The sequence below is a fragment of the Cyprinus carpio genome, chromosome B14 (assembly GCF_018340385.1).
Source record: "Cyprinus carpio isolate SPL01 chromosome B14, ASM1834038v1, whole genome shotgun sequence".
Lineage (NCBI taxonomy): Eukaryota > Metazoa > Chordata > Actinopteri > Cypriniformes > Cyprinidae > Cyprinus > Cyprinus carpio.
In genome coordinates this window covers 12,283,656-12,301,819 of record NC_056610.1, presented here as the reverse complement: position 1 = coordinate 12,301,819, position 18,164 = coordinate 12,283,656, and the positions used below count along the sequence as shown (strand labels likewise).

Below are 18,164 nucleotides of genomic sequence, written 5' to 3'. Positions count from 1 at the left end.
CCACTATAAGGCATCCTGTCTGAAGTTAAAGTTAACCACCCAAGACATTCGGCTCGAGTTCAGTTTTCTCCACTTTATTTTAGCACATTATACTGGAAATGACAGCAAAAGCCAAACTTTTGCATTGGTCAGATGGAAAATTTCGCGAACGACCGGAGGAGTTTACCCTCTCTGAACATTCGAGGTTGACCCGCAGTGACCCACGGGCCTGGATGACCTCCGCGTCCCCCGCGTACTCACCCTCGGGTGACCACTACGCACACACGTCGGTGGATGCCGCCATAGACAAGTACATGTCTGGAGCTAGCAGTCCTTTGACAGCGGAATCTGATCTGGGAGGATCTAAAGCACACGGTGGGTCCAAACATAATCCCACCGGACCTCAGAGACACAGACGTGTGGCCGCTAATGCCAGAGAGAGGCGGCGGATGCACGGATTGAACCGAGCATTTGACAAACTGAGGAGCGTCATTCCTTCTTTGGAAAACGAGAAAAAACTGTCTAAATATGACACCCTACAGATGGCGCAGATTTACATCACAGAACTGTCCGAGCTGCTGGAAGGTGTCGTGCAGTCGGAGTGCATTGATCTGCGGGACGGATGCGGCGCGTCTGGTAACCATGGTAACCATGGGCCCAGGAGTTCAGCTCAGACTCTGAGGACCAGCATCCCTTACGCAATGGACGCACCTTCTTCTAATTTTGTTCCCGAGAAAAATGATGTCACGTCCAATGCGAGTGATGGCGAATCGTCCCATTTCAGCGACATGGAAGAAGGACAGACTGCAGGACGCTGATGGCTTTGCTGGATCGACTTAGAGACTGTGGCACTCTGATCAATCATAATTTATTTGTCTGTGTTTTAGTAGACACTGAAAGAACCAAATAGATAGGCCCTGTGGATGATGGTTAGTTCTAGACAACGCTTCATTACTTGATTGACAAAACTACTGAAAACTCACAAGAAAGGGAAGAAGAAATGAAAACATCTATACAAGCCCTATAGTTGCACTTTATGACATCTACATTTGGATTTTTTTCCACTTCACATGTACAAAACCTCCATCAGTAATGACAAAAATGTTATTTATGTATCTTTGTGATTTTTTGTTATACCTCAAAAGTTTAATAAAGATTTTCTTTTCGTATATTTATTCGAATTGCTTCAATTCATACGTTCATTATAACAATCAACCGCAAGTGTTTAGTGCAGTTATTATTATTTTTTTTTTCATATCCAAGGTATCAAATTTCACTGACATCACTACTATCTTTTGAAACCGTTTACCTGAAAAAGATTTATTCAGACAGGTCTTTTTCTCTTTAAGTTGCATAGTTACGCAAGGTGGCGTGGCTACAAAGAAAGCGTATTTTTACGAGCTGAAGGAGTCATTTAAATCATTCACTCAGCGGATTCGCTCAAAAGAGTCGTTCAGGGCTGACACGTGTTTACATCATACGAGTTCTCCACAAATAAAAACAAAGCAAATTCATCATTTTTTCCTCCATTTTGGATGGTATGGATGAATTTTGTTGAACATTAAAAGCAATAAATAGTCTAATGAGTTACAAATCTTCAATTGTTTTGTATTAGACTGACTCATATGACTGTCGTTCAATCGGTCAGCACAAAAGTTCGTTAAGTAATCTACTCTAACCAATGAGATGCTCATTCAGGGTCTGCAATCAAATTCTATTGGCTCATGCTGTAGTCAGGGTCTGAAGGCAGGAAAGAGGTTCAAATTGGATTGCACTGGATAAAATGAAATGAAAATTATTTTAATCATCATTTACTCACCCTGAAGTTCCAAACCTGTATGAGTTGTTTTTGTTTTGAACATAAAATACGACATTTTGGAGAATGTGGGTAACCAAACCACTGCTGGTCCCCGGTGTGAAAACAACAACAAAAAACTATTAAATTCAGTGGGGATCATCAACTTTTGGGATGAACTTGTCCTTTACCTTAAAGAATTTGTTAAAAGATACGGTCAACAAAACAGCACTAACTTTGAAATTAGAGCTTGAGCTGATGTTTCATACCAGAGACCAAGTCACAACCAAACTGTTTTAAATAACTTGTGATATATTGGTGAAATATACACACTTTTACAATATATCTTACAAAACATTTTCAATAGAGATCGTTTACATTCAAAACATACATTTTCCTTATTTTTTAATCTCAGTACATATTCTGTGCATTATTATTAAAAGTTTCATGTTAAAAACTTATAGCACACTATAACGCATATCACTTACATTAATCAGGCTAGCAATGACACTGACCTCAACTGTAGACAATAAAAACCTCAATCAGTCATCTGCTCATCTATTCGATCTAACTGATCACTACTTCCTCCATGTGACCTGGGCGGAAATGGGGGTGGAATTTTAGACAGATCTTTAAACAGAATGCTAGAAAGGGTCTCTTTGAAGTCGACGGGGATTTCACTGGAAGTGATAACAGGAGTTTGTTGTTCAGTTGAAGGCTGCTCTTGATCATCACTGTCCTCAGTCTGTTTGTTCTTACGTTTAGCTGCAAAATTCACTGTGCTATAAAGGTCCCGGATATCTGGTTGATCCTCCTCGGCAGTTGTCTTCGCGGTCCAGTTAGTGTAGGGAGCTTCTTCATTTTTGTCCTCAGAAGGTTCTTGTGGTGATTTCAACTCCTCTTTCTCCACGGTTACATCTGAATCCGTGTTTGGTGGCAGACTGGGAGGGGTTGGAACTTTTGGGAGATTCATTTTTGATCTTGGCATTGGTTGAGGAAAAACCACTGAATACAAAACTTCATCTGGGCTACTTACAGGGCTTTCGACGCAGGGTGGTGGATCTGGTAAGGAGATGTATTTGCGTGGTACTGCTGGACAGGGTCTATCTTGATTTGTCTTGACTGGAGGAGGCTTTTTAACATTAGGCCTGTCCTGTGGTTTGTTTTTAGCCAAGGGTGGTGGTGGTGGTGGTGGTGGAGGAGTGGCTTTTTGAGGAGGAGTGGATGATCCCTTTTGGACATTCTGGTGGGTGAGAACCCCTTCAATGATCTTGTGTATTGGCTGCCCAGGTTTTTTCAGTGTAGGTGGGCAAGGTCTTTCCTGATTCTTATTGCCTTGAGGTTGCTTATTGATCTTAGTTTTGTCCCTGCCCTGTGTTTTGGGTTTTGGTAAAGGCGGTGGGGGTGGAATGGATGGTGGAAGGGGTATGGATGGTGGCAGCAGCTCTTGGAGACTCTGGTGTGCAAGTGCCTCCTCAGTGTCTTTGTGTATTTGCTGGCCTTGTTTGCATTGCAATGCTGGGCGCGGTCGATCTTGATTCATACTGATTGGAGGAAGATTTTTCACCTTAGGCCTGCTCTTTGGTTTGGTTTTAGGCGAGGGGGGCTTGGGGGCCATCTCTTGTGGAAGAGCGGTGGCTTGTGCCAGCAGTTCTTGGACACTCTGGTGCATGATGGCCTCCTCAATGGCCCTCTTTATTTGCGCCCCCTGTTTTGACAAGAAAATGAACTGACCCTCCCCAGTGTGACAGCGACGACCTGCCTCAAACATAATTCCCCCCTGAAAAAAACAATAAATATTGAATAAATAGAGCAAATGTGAACTAATGTTTAAAAGAATCAAAGGGGGAAAAAATAAGTATTTTTAAAAATTAAAAATCCAACACATGCTATTTTACAACAAACATATACACACTACCATTCAAACATTTGTGTTGACTAAGAATTATTATATTTTTTTTTTTTAATTAATACTTTTATTCAGGAAGGACATATTTAACTGATCAAAACTGTTACAAAAATGTTCAGTTTCAAATAAATTCTGTTCTTTTTAACTTTCGATTCATCAAAAAATCCTTAAAAAAATGCTTCGCTGCTGTTTTCTACACTGATACTACTTCTACTAATAAATGTTTCTTAAGCAGCAAATCTGCATATTTAGAATGATTATGAAACTGAAAACTAGAGTAATTGCTGCTGAAAATCACAGGAATAAATTTTACATTTTAAAATATATTCAAATATTAGTAATATTTAGATTACGGGTTTACTGTATTTTTTCAGGTAATTAGCATGCAGCTTTGGTCATTACAAGAGACATAAAAATAAATCTATTCCAAATTTTGAATAGTAGTGTGTATATATAGTTTTACATTAATTGAGTTTATATAAGCAAACATGTTGAGTCAGAGGGTTGCATATTTTTTATTTTTAATGAAGCACCTTGATTTGGCCAAATCTCCTGAGGAGCTTGTAGGGCCAATGGTAGATGGCTTGTCCAGTCTTAAGGTCCAGCAGACAAATAGCCTCTTTCTCAGAAGACAGCAGGTATGACCCAGACATCCTGCACCTTTGAGACGCATCTGTGTTCTGCACTGTCACCTGGAACTGGCCTGTGGGGTGGAATTCATAAAAACATAAAAACGAAGTCTCTCTGGACAAAACCCCTCAATCGTTGAGGTCAGACCTCTTGAATTTAAAATGAAGACAGAATAAAATGTATTTTACAGCGGTGGCCAAAAATTATGAAGCAGTGAAACTGATTACACGAATGGTTGGTCTAGAAACAATCTTGACTCTTGAATATTAGAATATTAAAAATATAAATAAATAAAATAAATAAGGCTGTATATCCATTTTTCCTCAAAACATCTTAACATTTATTGCATCATTATAAGAGCCCACCCACCCCCCCCCCCCCCCCAAAAAAAAAATAAATAAATAAAAATTCTGGCTAAACTATGTTTTATTACTTACAAAGTATACTACTTACTAAATAAATAAGCACAGTACATAGGCATGAAATATTGATCTGAACTGAGAAATTATTTATTTTCTTATTTATAGACTAAAAAGTCTATTAACAATCAGCCTAGTAAACTGACAGTATTGGGAATGTTCCTTAAAAAAGTAATCCACTACAAATTACTAATTACTTCTTTAAAATTGTAATTTGATTACATTAATGATTACTGCAAAGTAATCAGATTACTAACTACTTTACTTTCAAGTTACTTTCAAGTTTACTTTTCAAGTTATCAAACCTAAATGATACCTTTTTTATTTTTTATAAAATAAATAATAAACAATAAATAAATAAATAAATAAATATATATATATAATATATATATATATATTAATATATATATATATATATATATATATATTTATATATATATCTTGCTATTTTTCGTTTTTGAAAGAAGATCCGCTTCTTAAGAAATAAGCAATTTTGATGCCGACGTGGCTTAATGCAGCAGATGATCTCATTCTGATGAGTCATTTATTTGTAGTTATTAGTGTTACTGTGACATAAACTTGTACACATTCACTTGTTTAACTTTTCCCAAACTATAATGCCAGACTAAAATATGTCGAGTGCAACATTTTGAAATATGATTGAAATGAAATACAACCTTTCATTGCATCTAAATGTTGTAGAACTCATCTGCATTTTAGCTCACATTGCCTGGTGATTTATTAAAGGGCATACTGAAACATGATTTTTTTTTTAGTTAAAAATTTTTAACACTACATTTGTAACTTAAAAGTAACAATTTTATTGACATAAGTAGCTCTAATCAAATTACATAAATTTAAAATATAAAAACGCATTACTTTACTGTTTCTGTGCATTATACCCAACTCTGTAAACTGAACACTTCAACAATTATAAAGTATTTATAATTTTTAATCTGCAGTCCAAGTTTGGTTCTAGTAACATATTCACCACATACATATTAATATTTATATATGCTATGTATGAATACCGAAGTCTTTTAACTCCAAGTCTATATAGAGTTTTTCATTTTATTACAAATAAAACTATTAACAACTGTTTATCTACTAATTAAGGTGCACTAAATGTACCAAGGGACCTTACTTCCTAAAACCTTGAATACTTTTATGCACACACACATTTATTGCCTCACAGCAGTACATGTGTGGCTCAAAAACACATTTCAGATAAGAACAAATTTATGTTCTTATACAGTGACCTACCGGAATGATTTTAAATGGGAATTTCCCAAGTTATTTTGTGTTCCAAAAGCATTACCGTTATCTGTGTTACAAATCAGCTTGAGAATGAACGGTTTCTCTAAAACTCAACCTCTAATCATTTACTAAAAAAGGACCTTTGCAAAAAAAGCATCTGTTATTTAAAACTGCTGGGTGAGCATTGTAATACTAAGAAAATTAAAAATTAAGTATGCGCTACCTAATATTTTTCTGTGAGGAAGAAGATAAACCCTCAAACCACTTTCTTCTACATAAGATTAAAATACAGAAGCTGAAAAAGCAAACCTTAAAATATGATGCAACACCAAAGTTGTCTGTCTGTATGTGTACAGAAAACCATGGGAAGAAAAAGACAAATACTTAAACTGAACACAAACTTGATTCTATACACTATAAATTGAATCAATATGAAATAGTTATCTAAATCGAGAAACTAGCCTATTTATTTTCTTAATTGTAGACTGACTAAAAGCTTTGACTATATATATATATTGATATATCCCATTTTTGTGAAGAATTTAACTAAATTGTTTTAATTGATTGACAGTTGACTGTTTATCAAATATGTTTGAGAGTGACCATTTTGTACTCTTATTCTTTTAGATCTATGTAGATAAAGGACCACAGACATGTCTGACCTCAATAAAAACACTGCGTAATGGAAATGTCTATTTGCACCATTAAGACACACCCTCTTGCTCAACTGCAACAAACAGTTTGGTAACACCTAGTTTAACAGCAGATAATCGTTACTGTAGTTCTGGATCAGCTATGCTGGCAGAGAAGTGTAATTCAGAGCCCATTCTCACCTGCTCCCCAGGTGGAGTAGAGTTCATTGTCAGCCGGTGTCGTGTATTTATCTTTCTTGGTATCTTCGGTTCTTTGGGTCCTCTAAAAATGTCAGACAGTTGATAATAAGTATACGTTAGTAATTCCTCTTTTTTTATCATATCATTCTTTGCAGAAAAAACAAAAAGTCTATGAACACTCTTGTGCAATCACAGACTCAAAGGTGTGGTTATCAACACTTCCTTTGTGACAGGTTAGCAGTTGTGTGAAGCTCTACCTCAAGTTCATCATAAATATGTTGACTTTAGTTACTTTAGTAGTGGAAAAATTTCCTTCATTATGACTTGTTTTGTGTTCCTTTTATGTTATGAGAAAGATGCAACTCATATTATTCAATAAACTTGTTTCACCATACCTTTGTCTTCTGCTTTCTGCTCTTCCTGGGCAGATTGAATATGAGACAAAATGTAGTGTTAACTAGTTTATGGAATCAGACAAACTTGCTGTTGACTGGTTTTGGATATCAGAATGGATTAAAATGGACTGATGGGATCTCTAAAAGAGTCTGGATTCAACATCTTGGCAAAATTGAACAGGGACAATATTTTCTTTTTCCATCATCCATGTTCCTGAATCAACATTCTTGTTCTTACCTGGCTTGTGTGTGTGTGTGTAAGTTTCACTTTGATTTTGACACATGTAGCTCAAATGGTAGAACAAAGTCCTAGCAATGCCAAGGTCATGGCTCTGATTCCCAAGAATTGCATGAATTGATTAAATGTCTTCCATGAATGCAATGCAAATTGATTCAAATAAAAGTCTGCCAAATATGGGTTCGTCCATATCCATAATCCACCTTTGGATTACATAGTTGAGACTTAAAAGAGACGTAATATTCAGTAATATTACTGATTTGACTGCACTTAAACCACAGGGTGTGAACAAAACTCAAACTTAAAGGGGTCCTATTATGCTCTTTTACAAAGTCTTGATTTTGTTTTGGGGGGTGTACTAGAACGGGTTCTCATACTAGGTTGTTCGAAAAACACATTATTTTTCACATATTTTACATTATTACAACACCTCTCTCCCCAGTCTGGCATGAACGGCTCGAATAGTTCCTGTATCAAATCATGGCCCTCCTTCTGAAATACGAAGTGTGCTGTGATTGGTTAGCTGGGCCAGTGTATGTTGTGATTGACAGCACTCGGCGCCTGGTCGGGAAATGTCATGCCCCTTACCAAAGCCGCCTGTTGCCAGCTTCAGTGTAAATATTGCATCAAAATCAAATCAGTTTGAACCCAGATGCCTGTAACCACTCTAAGTTTATCTGCCTTGGGAAAGCTAGCGTGTCTCCGGCATAGTGATAACACTCGTTGCCCTGTCTAGTGCAGCTCAACCAGGTCTTGTCCCATTCGTCGATAAAGAAAATATGCATTGTAGTCCAAATGAGTTGTTCGTTGTAGTTTTTGAAAAGTGTTTTCTGTTAAATAAAATATCTCGTTTTGAACTGGACTTTGAGCTTTGCAACTTTGCAGATCTTTTTTAAGCTCAAACAGCAACATTACAGACTAACAAAAGTTGAAAGAGTGAAAAAGCATAATAGCACCCCTTTAATAAATCTGAATGATGAAACTATTGTCTTCTGTATTGTCTTGCTTTATAGCCTAATCAAATTTGTTCAAACTGAATTAAAGAAATTTGCAACATTGATACCGAACTGAATCAACATTAAACTGATTCGATCTGAATAAGGACACTACTGTCTTCTGTAGAGCTGCTTATAGTTGAATTAAACTTCCTGAATTTTACACTTACAGATCTCTGAAACCAACACTGAAATGTTTTGAGCTGAATAATGACACTATTGTCTTTGTAAAGGTGCTTTGCAGCAGAATTTGAATTTGTCTCATATTTGATGTTTGTATCATTGATTCTGTTATTTCCTTGTTTATTACTGTGAAGCTGTTTTGTATAAAGCGCATTGTAATTAAAGACTTGACTTGTTTGACAGGACATCACCCAACCTCCTTACCTGAAATGCTAGCTGGCACAGAACATTTATCCAGTCCTCCTGGGCGGGAGCAGCGATTGTGTAGGTGCATGAGGTGGTGTTTAAAAAGAAGGCAGAGCAACCTGTGGGACAGCTTTCTCCTGGGGCTGGAGTGATGCTCAGACAGTCTGTCAGGCGGATCACCCGTTTGTCCATCTTCCTGAGCCCTGAAGGCCTTGCAATGGCGGACCCCATCAGTCCCCCTCTATCACGCATGTCATACAGCTCCATCCGGCCGATACCTGCAGGGCTGGGCTCGAACAGAATCAACCAGGTTTTCCGCCATATCTTCTGCAGGAACAAGGGGAGATATTAGTTATAATTGAGGCTACGACTAAACAAAATGAATTATTTCGGCGCATAACTTGGAAGGGTTTAACATCAAACTCTCTGGTTCAGTACTCCTCCATTGAGACCGGTTAGATATTTGGGAGAACATGCCAGAGGGAGCATAAGTTCTGAAACGGTTCTTCGTTTTATTTCCCATGCATGATTCATGGCCGTTAAATGCTGCCACGAAGATGGAAGCACCTCAGGTGGTTAACCAGCTGCCGTTTTCCTTCTCTATTAATAATGTACAGCTGAAGATTTCTGACCACCTATAATTCACAAGGCTTGTTGTAAATAATTAAAGGGGTGTTTTAATGCTGTTAGAACTGTGATTATCAATGGTATGACCCACCTTTTGCCTACCAAAATATCATTACTTCATCCTTAATAAATTACATTACAGTGATAGTTCATGAAAATTCTGTCAGCCTCATGTTGTTCTAAACAAGATGATACTTTGGAGAACGCTGGTAACCAAACAACACTGGAGCTCATTAACTTCCATTGCATGGACCAAAAAAAAAAAACATATCTTAAAATATCTTAATCTTATCTTAAAAGAAAGTTATGCAGATTTTGAACGACATGAAGGAAAATGTAAGAATTTGCCTCACTTGGTAAACTTTAATCTTTACATCTCAAATAAATGTAATTCTAATATCCTACAAATATATGGCTGCATTTGTCTTACATTTTAATTAACTTGACTTTTATTCCCGCGCAAGTTGATCTCATGACCTGACTAATAAACTCCACTAGTTGAGCAGGAAACAGTATAAAATATACTATTAATATAAGTATTACATAAAAGCATATACTATTAATTAATATAAAAAGAATAAGAACTAGCACATCAAATAGTAGTACTAGTACTACTAGAATTAAATATAACAAATAAAAAATACATAAAAGTGCCCTCTTGAATTAAGTGTAAAATTATTTTTTCAGTAAACCTCACCTTCCCAAACTTGACCCCCTGCAAAAAGAGCAGACCTTCTTTAGAGATTACATCCATTGTGCTTGTTTGCATCTAAGTGCGCCAGTTCCTCTATTTTCTACAGAAGGTGACAAGAGAGAGAGAGAGAGAGACTGTGTATGATGCTAAACTTGATATTAAGCAAGTGCTTCTGTGAGGTTAAGGGGCCACGTCATTGACTAGCAAGCAGCTAAAAATGGTCCCCACTCATTTCCTCCAACGTTGAAAACTTTACCTTGACGTGTTCTTTTATTAACAATCACCCAAGCTTGGTTGTAAACAGGACATTGCCAGAGAAGAATTTTATCGCAGTTTGCATCATTAAATAAAGAATAAATTAAAATAAGCTGACCATCATTTATTTACACTGGAAAAATTAACTGTCAAAAACATGCCTGAGTGGGTTTCAGACAAATACTGTAACAATTCAGCTGTTACATTAATACATGACAATGTTATTATGAAGCAAAACCTACCGAGAACTCTAACTTTAACACATTTTTTCTTACACAACTTTTTGACTGCATTTTGCAATAAACAAGAAATAGTTTGACTGAAATGAATAAATGTACAGTTCCAATAATAATACATTTTGTACAAAATGCTGTTAAGACATGACACAGGAGCCTCTCTCAAGGAAAGATTTGACGGCAAAGTAGCAAACAGCTTGAAAAATCCATGGTGACCTGTTTTGCCTGCATGGCCTCCAGTTTGCGACAGTCTGTGATCCTGTGGCCCAAACCACCACAAAATGTACAGCCTCTCTCTCCTAGAATGGAAAAATAAAAAGTAAATATCGTCTACTTTTGAGCACTGCAGAGCCTCTTGTGCAATAATGTTGCAATAATTTTGGCCATGTCCTCAACTGGCTACATAAGCTTGTTTCAGCACTAAGTACATACAGTAATTTGTACCTCCAATATCCATCATCATCTCATCTTCCGTTAGAAGAACCTGCAGCACAGGAGGATCCTTCTGCTTGGCTTCAACCAACAGAGCTTTCAGATCCATTAGTACAGACTCTATAAGATCTATAAAAATTTTTGATATTGATGCTCAATTTTCAAATCTATATAGTATATTCTATTGTGTGTGATAGTTTAACCTCGGAAGGAGATACAATAAGATGACAAGAAATTAAAACGGAAAGACAAACACCAAAGATAAATCTATACATCAAAAAAAAAACTTACCACATCCTTTGTTGATAAATGTTGTGTCAATTCCAGTCTTTCCAGATCAACCTGTTCTGCCTATTCTATGGCCTGTAAAAATAAATATTGCATGCATACATTATGCAGAAGTTTTTCTTAGAATTATTTTCTGAACTATTTTTGCAATGACATTTAAGTTGGTTTAGTGGTTGTATAAACTTGTCAAATGTCATCATTGCTCTAAACAAACGCCAATTTCTTTTTAAAATGCCCATACTTTTCGAACTGTCCAGCAGTTATTTAATTAATTAATTAATTAATAATTAATCCTAAATCACATCAAATTGATTTGAGAAATCAGTGTTAAATCCACAGCCCTAACTGTGAATTCTATTGTAATATAATTTAAAATGTACTTTATTCCTGTGATGGCAAATCTGAATTTTCAGCATCATTACTCCAGTCTTCAGTGCCACATGATCCTTCAGAAATCATTGTAATTTGCTGCTAAAGTAACATTTCTTCCCATAAATGCTGAACACAGTTGTGTTCCTTAACATTTTTGAAGAATAGAAAGCTCAAAACAACAGTGTTTATTTGAAACAGAACTCTTTTGTAGCATTATAAACACACTTTTTGTGTAAATAAATACATACATCCATTTTACTGACCTCAAACATTTGAATGGTAGTGTATACAAACCAATAAGCTTTAACAATAAACCAATAATGCTAAAAAACAATCATCTGCAAACCTACCATAGTTCTCATTCTCCTCTGGCATGTCATAATTCACAACCCAAATCCACAAATCCAAACCCTTCGAAGCAACATCAGTAGCCACTAAAACATCTTTTTTTTCTCTTTGAATGCCTCAATGGCTTTCGTTCTCTCCTCTTGGTCTGAAAAGCACATGTACAGTTTATTGAGAAGTATGTGGTTGAACTCTATTAGTCTGTTTACCTTTGTGCTAAACAGTAACATTCATAACGATTATATATATATTTAAGGTAACAGAAACAGCAGATGTTAGTGCATGATCATGGTCAAGTGAAGCCACATACACTTTGCTGCTTTGACAATCTTCTGACATAGTCTGAACACTTATGCACCCTCATCACACAGTGCTATAATAGGAGCCAGACCACAGCAGAAGCTGACACCCGGTGGAGAGCACATGTAGCTGCAGGAAGTGGCATGCATAAAGCTGATTTAGATGGATGTCGTCAAACCTTTTGCTCCATGAATAGCTACCGCCCCAACACCTTTCAGCAGAAGACACTCGTTTATGGCATCTACATCTGCTTTCTTCTCAGCGAATATTAATACCTAAAAAACAATATAGGAAGGATGATTGTCGAAGAGATTATGTAGGGTTCTCAGATGTGGTTTAAGAAGAGCAAGAAGCCACGTACTGTCGGTGGGGTTTTCTGGAGACACTCCATTTTGGCCTCCTCTTTGACATATTCCACTTCCTAAAAGTGACAGGATGTGCAAATAAGTACAAGGTTTTATTCCGAATTACTAATATACACTAGAACTTGCTACAGTCTGGATAAATTGAGAACCGCGATTCTCCCATGATTTTGAACTAAGCAAAATAACATGCAGAATTTGCTAAAGGCTGTGACAAAATATGAATTGATTCATTCTATTCAAAAATGTTTCATTAATTTGAATTCATTATTTAAAAAGAGGTTTGAATTAATGATTTCATGACAAACTCATAAATACCTAATTGTTGAATGAATCAGTGTTTTTGAATGAATCTCTTGAATGAATGATTCAATGACAAATATTTTTTTTAACTGTTACTTGTCGTCACCTAGTGGTGAAACAATGTAATCAACATTGTAATCAACAAACTTTATTTGAAGTGAAAATTAGTTTCAAAAGATGATTTGCTCCATTTTTATCTGAATTATAAAATTTTATCCCAGTACTTCTGTGATAATATGAATTATTGTAAGTCACAAATGATACTGTGTGGTTGAAAAGACTGTTTGTGAAGCTGTTTCATACCCAAACATGATAACTGCTCTCTTTGTGTCAGCGGCAGCACGAAAAACACATATTTGAATGTTTCAATATGACTTTGTCAAAGGTTTAATAGACACAGATGAATCATTGTCATTTAGAAAGAAGATTGTGAGGGTGTTTGATTCAAGATCGCGATCTTTATAAAATATTATTACTATTTAAAATAAACGTTTTCTATTTTATTATATTTCAAAATGTAATTGATTTGATCCAGAAACATTCTAATATGCTGGTTTGGTGAACAAAAACATTTCTTATTAATTTCAGTGTTGAAAATAGGAATGCGCCGATCTGATATTCATATCGGGTATTGGCTCCGATAATGGGATTTATTTGTGGAATCCGAGATTGTGCCTATTATTCTGTGTTACTTCTGAAACAGACAAATTCCTCAAAAAAAAAAATCTTACTAACTCCAAACTTTTAAATCAGTAGTGTGTGTTTCACAACACTCAAAACAAATAATAAATAAAAATCGACCTTGGCAAAGCTCACAGAACAACTAAAAGGATCAAAAGGAACATGAGGAAAGAATAATACTGGGCCTTGCATGAATCTTAATGTCTTACCTGGATGACGTCCAAGCTTGCAGCTCCAGCTCTGCCCACATTAATGGTGATGGGTTTCACTAAAGCACTTTTGGCAAAGTTCTGGATCTTCTTGGGCATAGTGGCACTGAAAAGCAGCGTTTGTCTTTGACCCCTAAAGCAAATCATAATAATGAGCAAAAAAAAGCACTCTGGTTATTAAAAAAAAATGTAATATTAATTTTCTTTAAATATTGTATTGTTTTATTCTTGTAATAAATATATTTTTTATTTAAGAATGAAATGGTGAGGTGAGGGTTTGATTTTATTTTATTTATAAGTGTTATTGTTTTTTTTTTGGCTAAACAGTACCACAAGATTGCACAAGAGTACCTTAAAGTAAGAGAAGATGGTCCCGATGTCCTCCTCAAAACCCATGTCAATCATCCTATCAGCCTTGTCCAGAGCCAGATAGCAGATAGCTTGTTCAGCAGGTCCATCAGTCTGCCTGGAGTGGCCACCATCATGTGCACCCCGCTACAATCACACAATCATTCACAAGTTTAGAAGGGATTTCTAAAGCAACCAGCATCCAAATAAAGAGCCAGTATGATGTCCCGATCTTTTTGACCTTTTCCTTTTTAAACGTCATGAGGTATACATTTAAAGTCTTTAAACAATGTGAGTTACTGTTTTACCACCTCCATCTGTTCTTTGACAGACATGCCCCCAATACACAGAGCCCCTTCATCCTCTAGGAGTATACATTAGCTTTTCTATGAGTATGTGTTTGTGTTTAGTGAGATTGTTTTTCTGTTTGGGAGGATGACTCTCAATAAATAAATGACCATTATGTTGCTGTCTGGTGCCTGTACTGTCTGCCTCTTGACTTATGATTTGTATGATGAAATATGGTGAAATATTTTTGTTACATATAGGTAATGGGCTTCTCATTTTTCAGGCAGATGACACAGGATGTGGGCTTACAGAAGGACAGATGATGAGGCTGTATGGTCCCTCTCTCTTACAGAAGGGTAGCTGTTTCTCCTGCTCCAGACAAAACATGATGGGCAGTGTGAAAACCAGGGTGAGGTGGATCTTACCCGGAGGAAACTTCATCTCTCTGAAGCTCTTAATGGGTGATGGAATGCCTTCACCTTCAACAAGGATATGGTACTTCTTCCGTACACGTTCGTGCCGCGCTGCCAGCATGCCAAGAATGTAACGGAGCACATTTCAGCTGAAGAGAAAATCAGAAGATAGTTGCTGTTGTCATTATCTGCAAAAAAACACAAATTATCTGACGAATGAATGGAAAGTTAAAGGCAGCTCACCTTGTTTTATTGGGTCTTCATATGTGATACCTTTGGCCATTTCTTTCACAGACATTAGAGCTGATAAAGATATTAAAAGATGCCTTTTTATAAAGATAAGTACTTCTAACCAATAAATTGGTAAATCATTCTGTTTTCGCTTACCTCTGCCTTCAGCCACGCTTTCCAGAATCTTCTTTTTCTCTTTCAACTGTTTCTCCTTGGCAGACTCCTTTCGAGCTGCAATTATTAATACAAGATTTCAGAATAAATAACAAATGAAAAAAAAAAACATACTGAAAGAATTATTTTTGTATTTACAAAACAAAACAACAAAAAACTATTGGTAGAATTTTTCTTATTTGATTAGTAGCCTAGAATCTGTGCGCAAAAATCTTTAATACTTTAATCACTTACATCAAAAAAATACTTTTGTTACTAGTTTCTAAAAATCTTTATGTACTTCCAGGTTTGAATTTCATTTGGACTCCTTGATTTTCACACATAGGTTGGACAAACTAAAACATTTTAATAATGTGATAAACATTTCTAAAGAGAACTCACTAAAAATGCTCAATTTACAAATATTAAAAACTGAATATCCCAACAGAAAGATTGAAATGACTCGGTCCAAACTCTATTTGTCCAGTGGTTCTCAACCAAGTGGATTTAACAAACATACAAGTGGCTGCAACATGACTTACTTACTTAAATTATTATTAAAATTATTAACTGAATGCTAAAAATACAATCAAGATGTGAACTAAAATCATATTTATTTCTCCCTCGCAAAAACTATTTTTTGTTGTTGTTGTTGTTGAAGTTTCTTGAAACTTCTAGAATCATAAAATGAATTGTGGTTGCTTAATTTTCCTATGTTGACACTCTGATTGAGACCCGCTGCATTATACAGTAAACAAGCAATGAAGCACAGCACTGCTGCAGTCCAGCAGACTGACATTTGATCGGGGACCCAGACCCTCTGCTCTCCACCACTATCTTTCTGTTCCTCCTCTGTGAGCCCTTTACCAAATAAACACAGGCAATTAGGATGCTTTATGCTTCAATTAGGATCTTCTGAACCCTCTGATCCAGACTTCTCTGAATAGTTTCTCTGACAATTACATAAAAGTCACCAAGTGTTATTTTTGAGCCATTTATAAATTAAAACTGCACACGTCATACAGCATAAATTTAATTTATGCTGCAGTTGTGATACAGATTTTATATTATTTTATGTTTTAGTTTAGTTACAATTATTATATTTTTTGTGTTTTAATTTAATTACAATATATAAAATTCTAAAACGTCATTATACATCAGATAACCTGTACAGAAAAATCTTTACGAGATATAATTAATTGCACGCACGTTTTATACAGTGAATGGGGTAAAAATCTGTTGCTCGAGTCTACTTAAGTTACTTATCAAGGTACGTTATTAGTAAAACAACCCTTTTGGGTCGGTTTTCCGTTTCCATGATGCGCGATGTTACAAGCTTAAAGGTTATAATTTAGCGACGATATTTAGCACAATAATGTCAGATAAATGTTATATTACTCCCAAACAAGCATTGTTTATACATTAGCTAGCATGTTACGCTGCTAAATATCAACGGAAGCGAGACACTACGGTGGCCTAAAATGGACTAACCGAGGTATTTCGAAAATGTAAAAAAAAAAATAATAATAATAATAATTCCCCTTTAACCTTAAAATTGACATGTTTCGCCATGATATTTTTGCAAACCTGTATGACTTTCTTTCTGTGAGAAAAACTAGGAGACGCAAAAAAGATTGTGCTCAATAGTCTCAATGCGGCTCAGTCACTATTCATTTGTATTGAGAGAGAAAATAAGCAATGAAAGTGAACATACTCCAAGAAATTGTAACATCTCCTTAAGAAGGTAAGTAATGACAGATTAAAAAAAAAAAAAGACAAAAGGAAAAAAATAATTCCTTAACCACAAAAACGAAATACCCTTGTTCTTATTTATCATTCCCATTTATGTGTTTTTTTTTTATATTACCACATTTGCATGGTACCAACGTATAAATTTAGAAAGCAAACACAACACGTTTCTTTTCTCAAAACTGTCATGTTTTAATCTTTCTGCATGAAAGATTTTCACAGTATCAAAAGTGAGTAATAATTATAATAATAATAAAAAAACAACAAAATAAAACAGAAAGCCAACATACACTTGGCCATTAATGGTATAGTATAAATCTACATTCCAAATGTTTAAGATAATGTCTTCTAGTTTAATATAACCTGGATAGAGTCAAAGGTTTCGGAAAAATATGAAAACAAAAACTCAAAACAGATTTCTCAAAGAGATCCTTCAAAGGAGACTTTAGTCTACATAAATCCAAAGACCCTAACTTCCCCCAAAAAATGTCATATCTGTATTTGGGATTTTTACCAGAAGGGGCTCAGCTTCAGGGATACATGAGTAAAAAAAACAGTATGACGCAGACATACAAAGCTGTGGAAAGGGCCACCAGATATTACAAGCGCCGTACCACTGAAGGGAATCTTAAAGCCCCTTTAAATCAATAAAATGCCATTGCAAATGTAACAAATGAAAACAGGTCTGACCTTGTTACACACCAGTGGACTGAAACTACACCAGCAGAACTGCTGCAAGTGTCTGGGATGTATAAACTCAGGTCTGATACCATCATGCAGCCAAAACAAGGGTGCACTGCTGGAGAACCAACTACAAACTGAAACTCACAACAACAGCATTGAGAACGTGGTCACAACACAGAACTATATCCAAACCACCACATGGGAGGATCAGCAGGGACACTACCATAAGATTTTGGTCAGGGAAGTCAGTTTGGAACAGCATTCCATACATAGTTGAAGGACAAGGGAGAAATTTGTAGTTGCCTATACTTGTCAGTTTTTTACGCATCATGCAAAGGAACGTAGCTCATTTGCTCAGCCTTATATTTCATGTAT

General features: G+C 35.9%; 1 protein-coding gene, 1 long non-coding RNA gene and 1 pseudogene across 3 annotated transcripts; 1 reads left to right on the top strand and 2 right to left on the bottom strand.

Annotated features, from left to right (window-relative positions):
- On the top strand, positions 1 to 1,150 carry LOC109102980 (protein atonal homolog 1-like). Its single transcript, XM_019116307.2, has one exon. It carries the CDS (start codon positions 99 to 101, stop codon positions 795 to 797), a length of 699 nt encoding a protein of 232 aa, XP_018971852.1. The 5' UTR covers positions 1 to 98; the 3' UTR covers positions 798 to 1,150.
- A 915-nt stretch (positions 1,151 to 2,065) lies between these two features.
- Positions 2,066 to 14,667, bottom strand: LOC109102806 (annotated as a pseudogene).
- A 38-nt stretch (positions 14,668 to 14,705) lies between these two features.
- On the bottom strand, positions 14,706 to 16,851 carry LOC109102389. Of its 2 annotated transcripts, none has more exons than XR_006156428.1 (4): positions 16,648 to 16,851; positions 15,360 to 15,434; positions 15,216 to 15,275; positions 14,706 to 15,121 (listed from the first exon to the last, which is right to left on the bottom strand). It is a non-coding gene; the product is annotated as an uncharacterized LOC109102389 (long non-coding RNA). The 2 variants fall into 2 exon arrangements; XR_006156429.1 differs by lacking the exon at positions 16,648 to 16,851 and adding an exon at positions 15,612 to 16,333.
- Between the last annotated feature and the right edge of the window lie 1,313 nt (positions 16,852 to 18,164).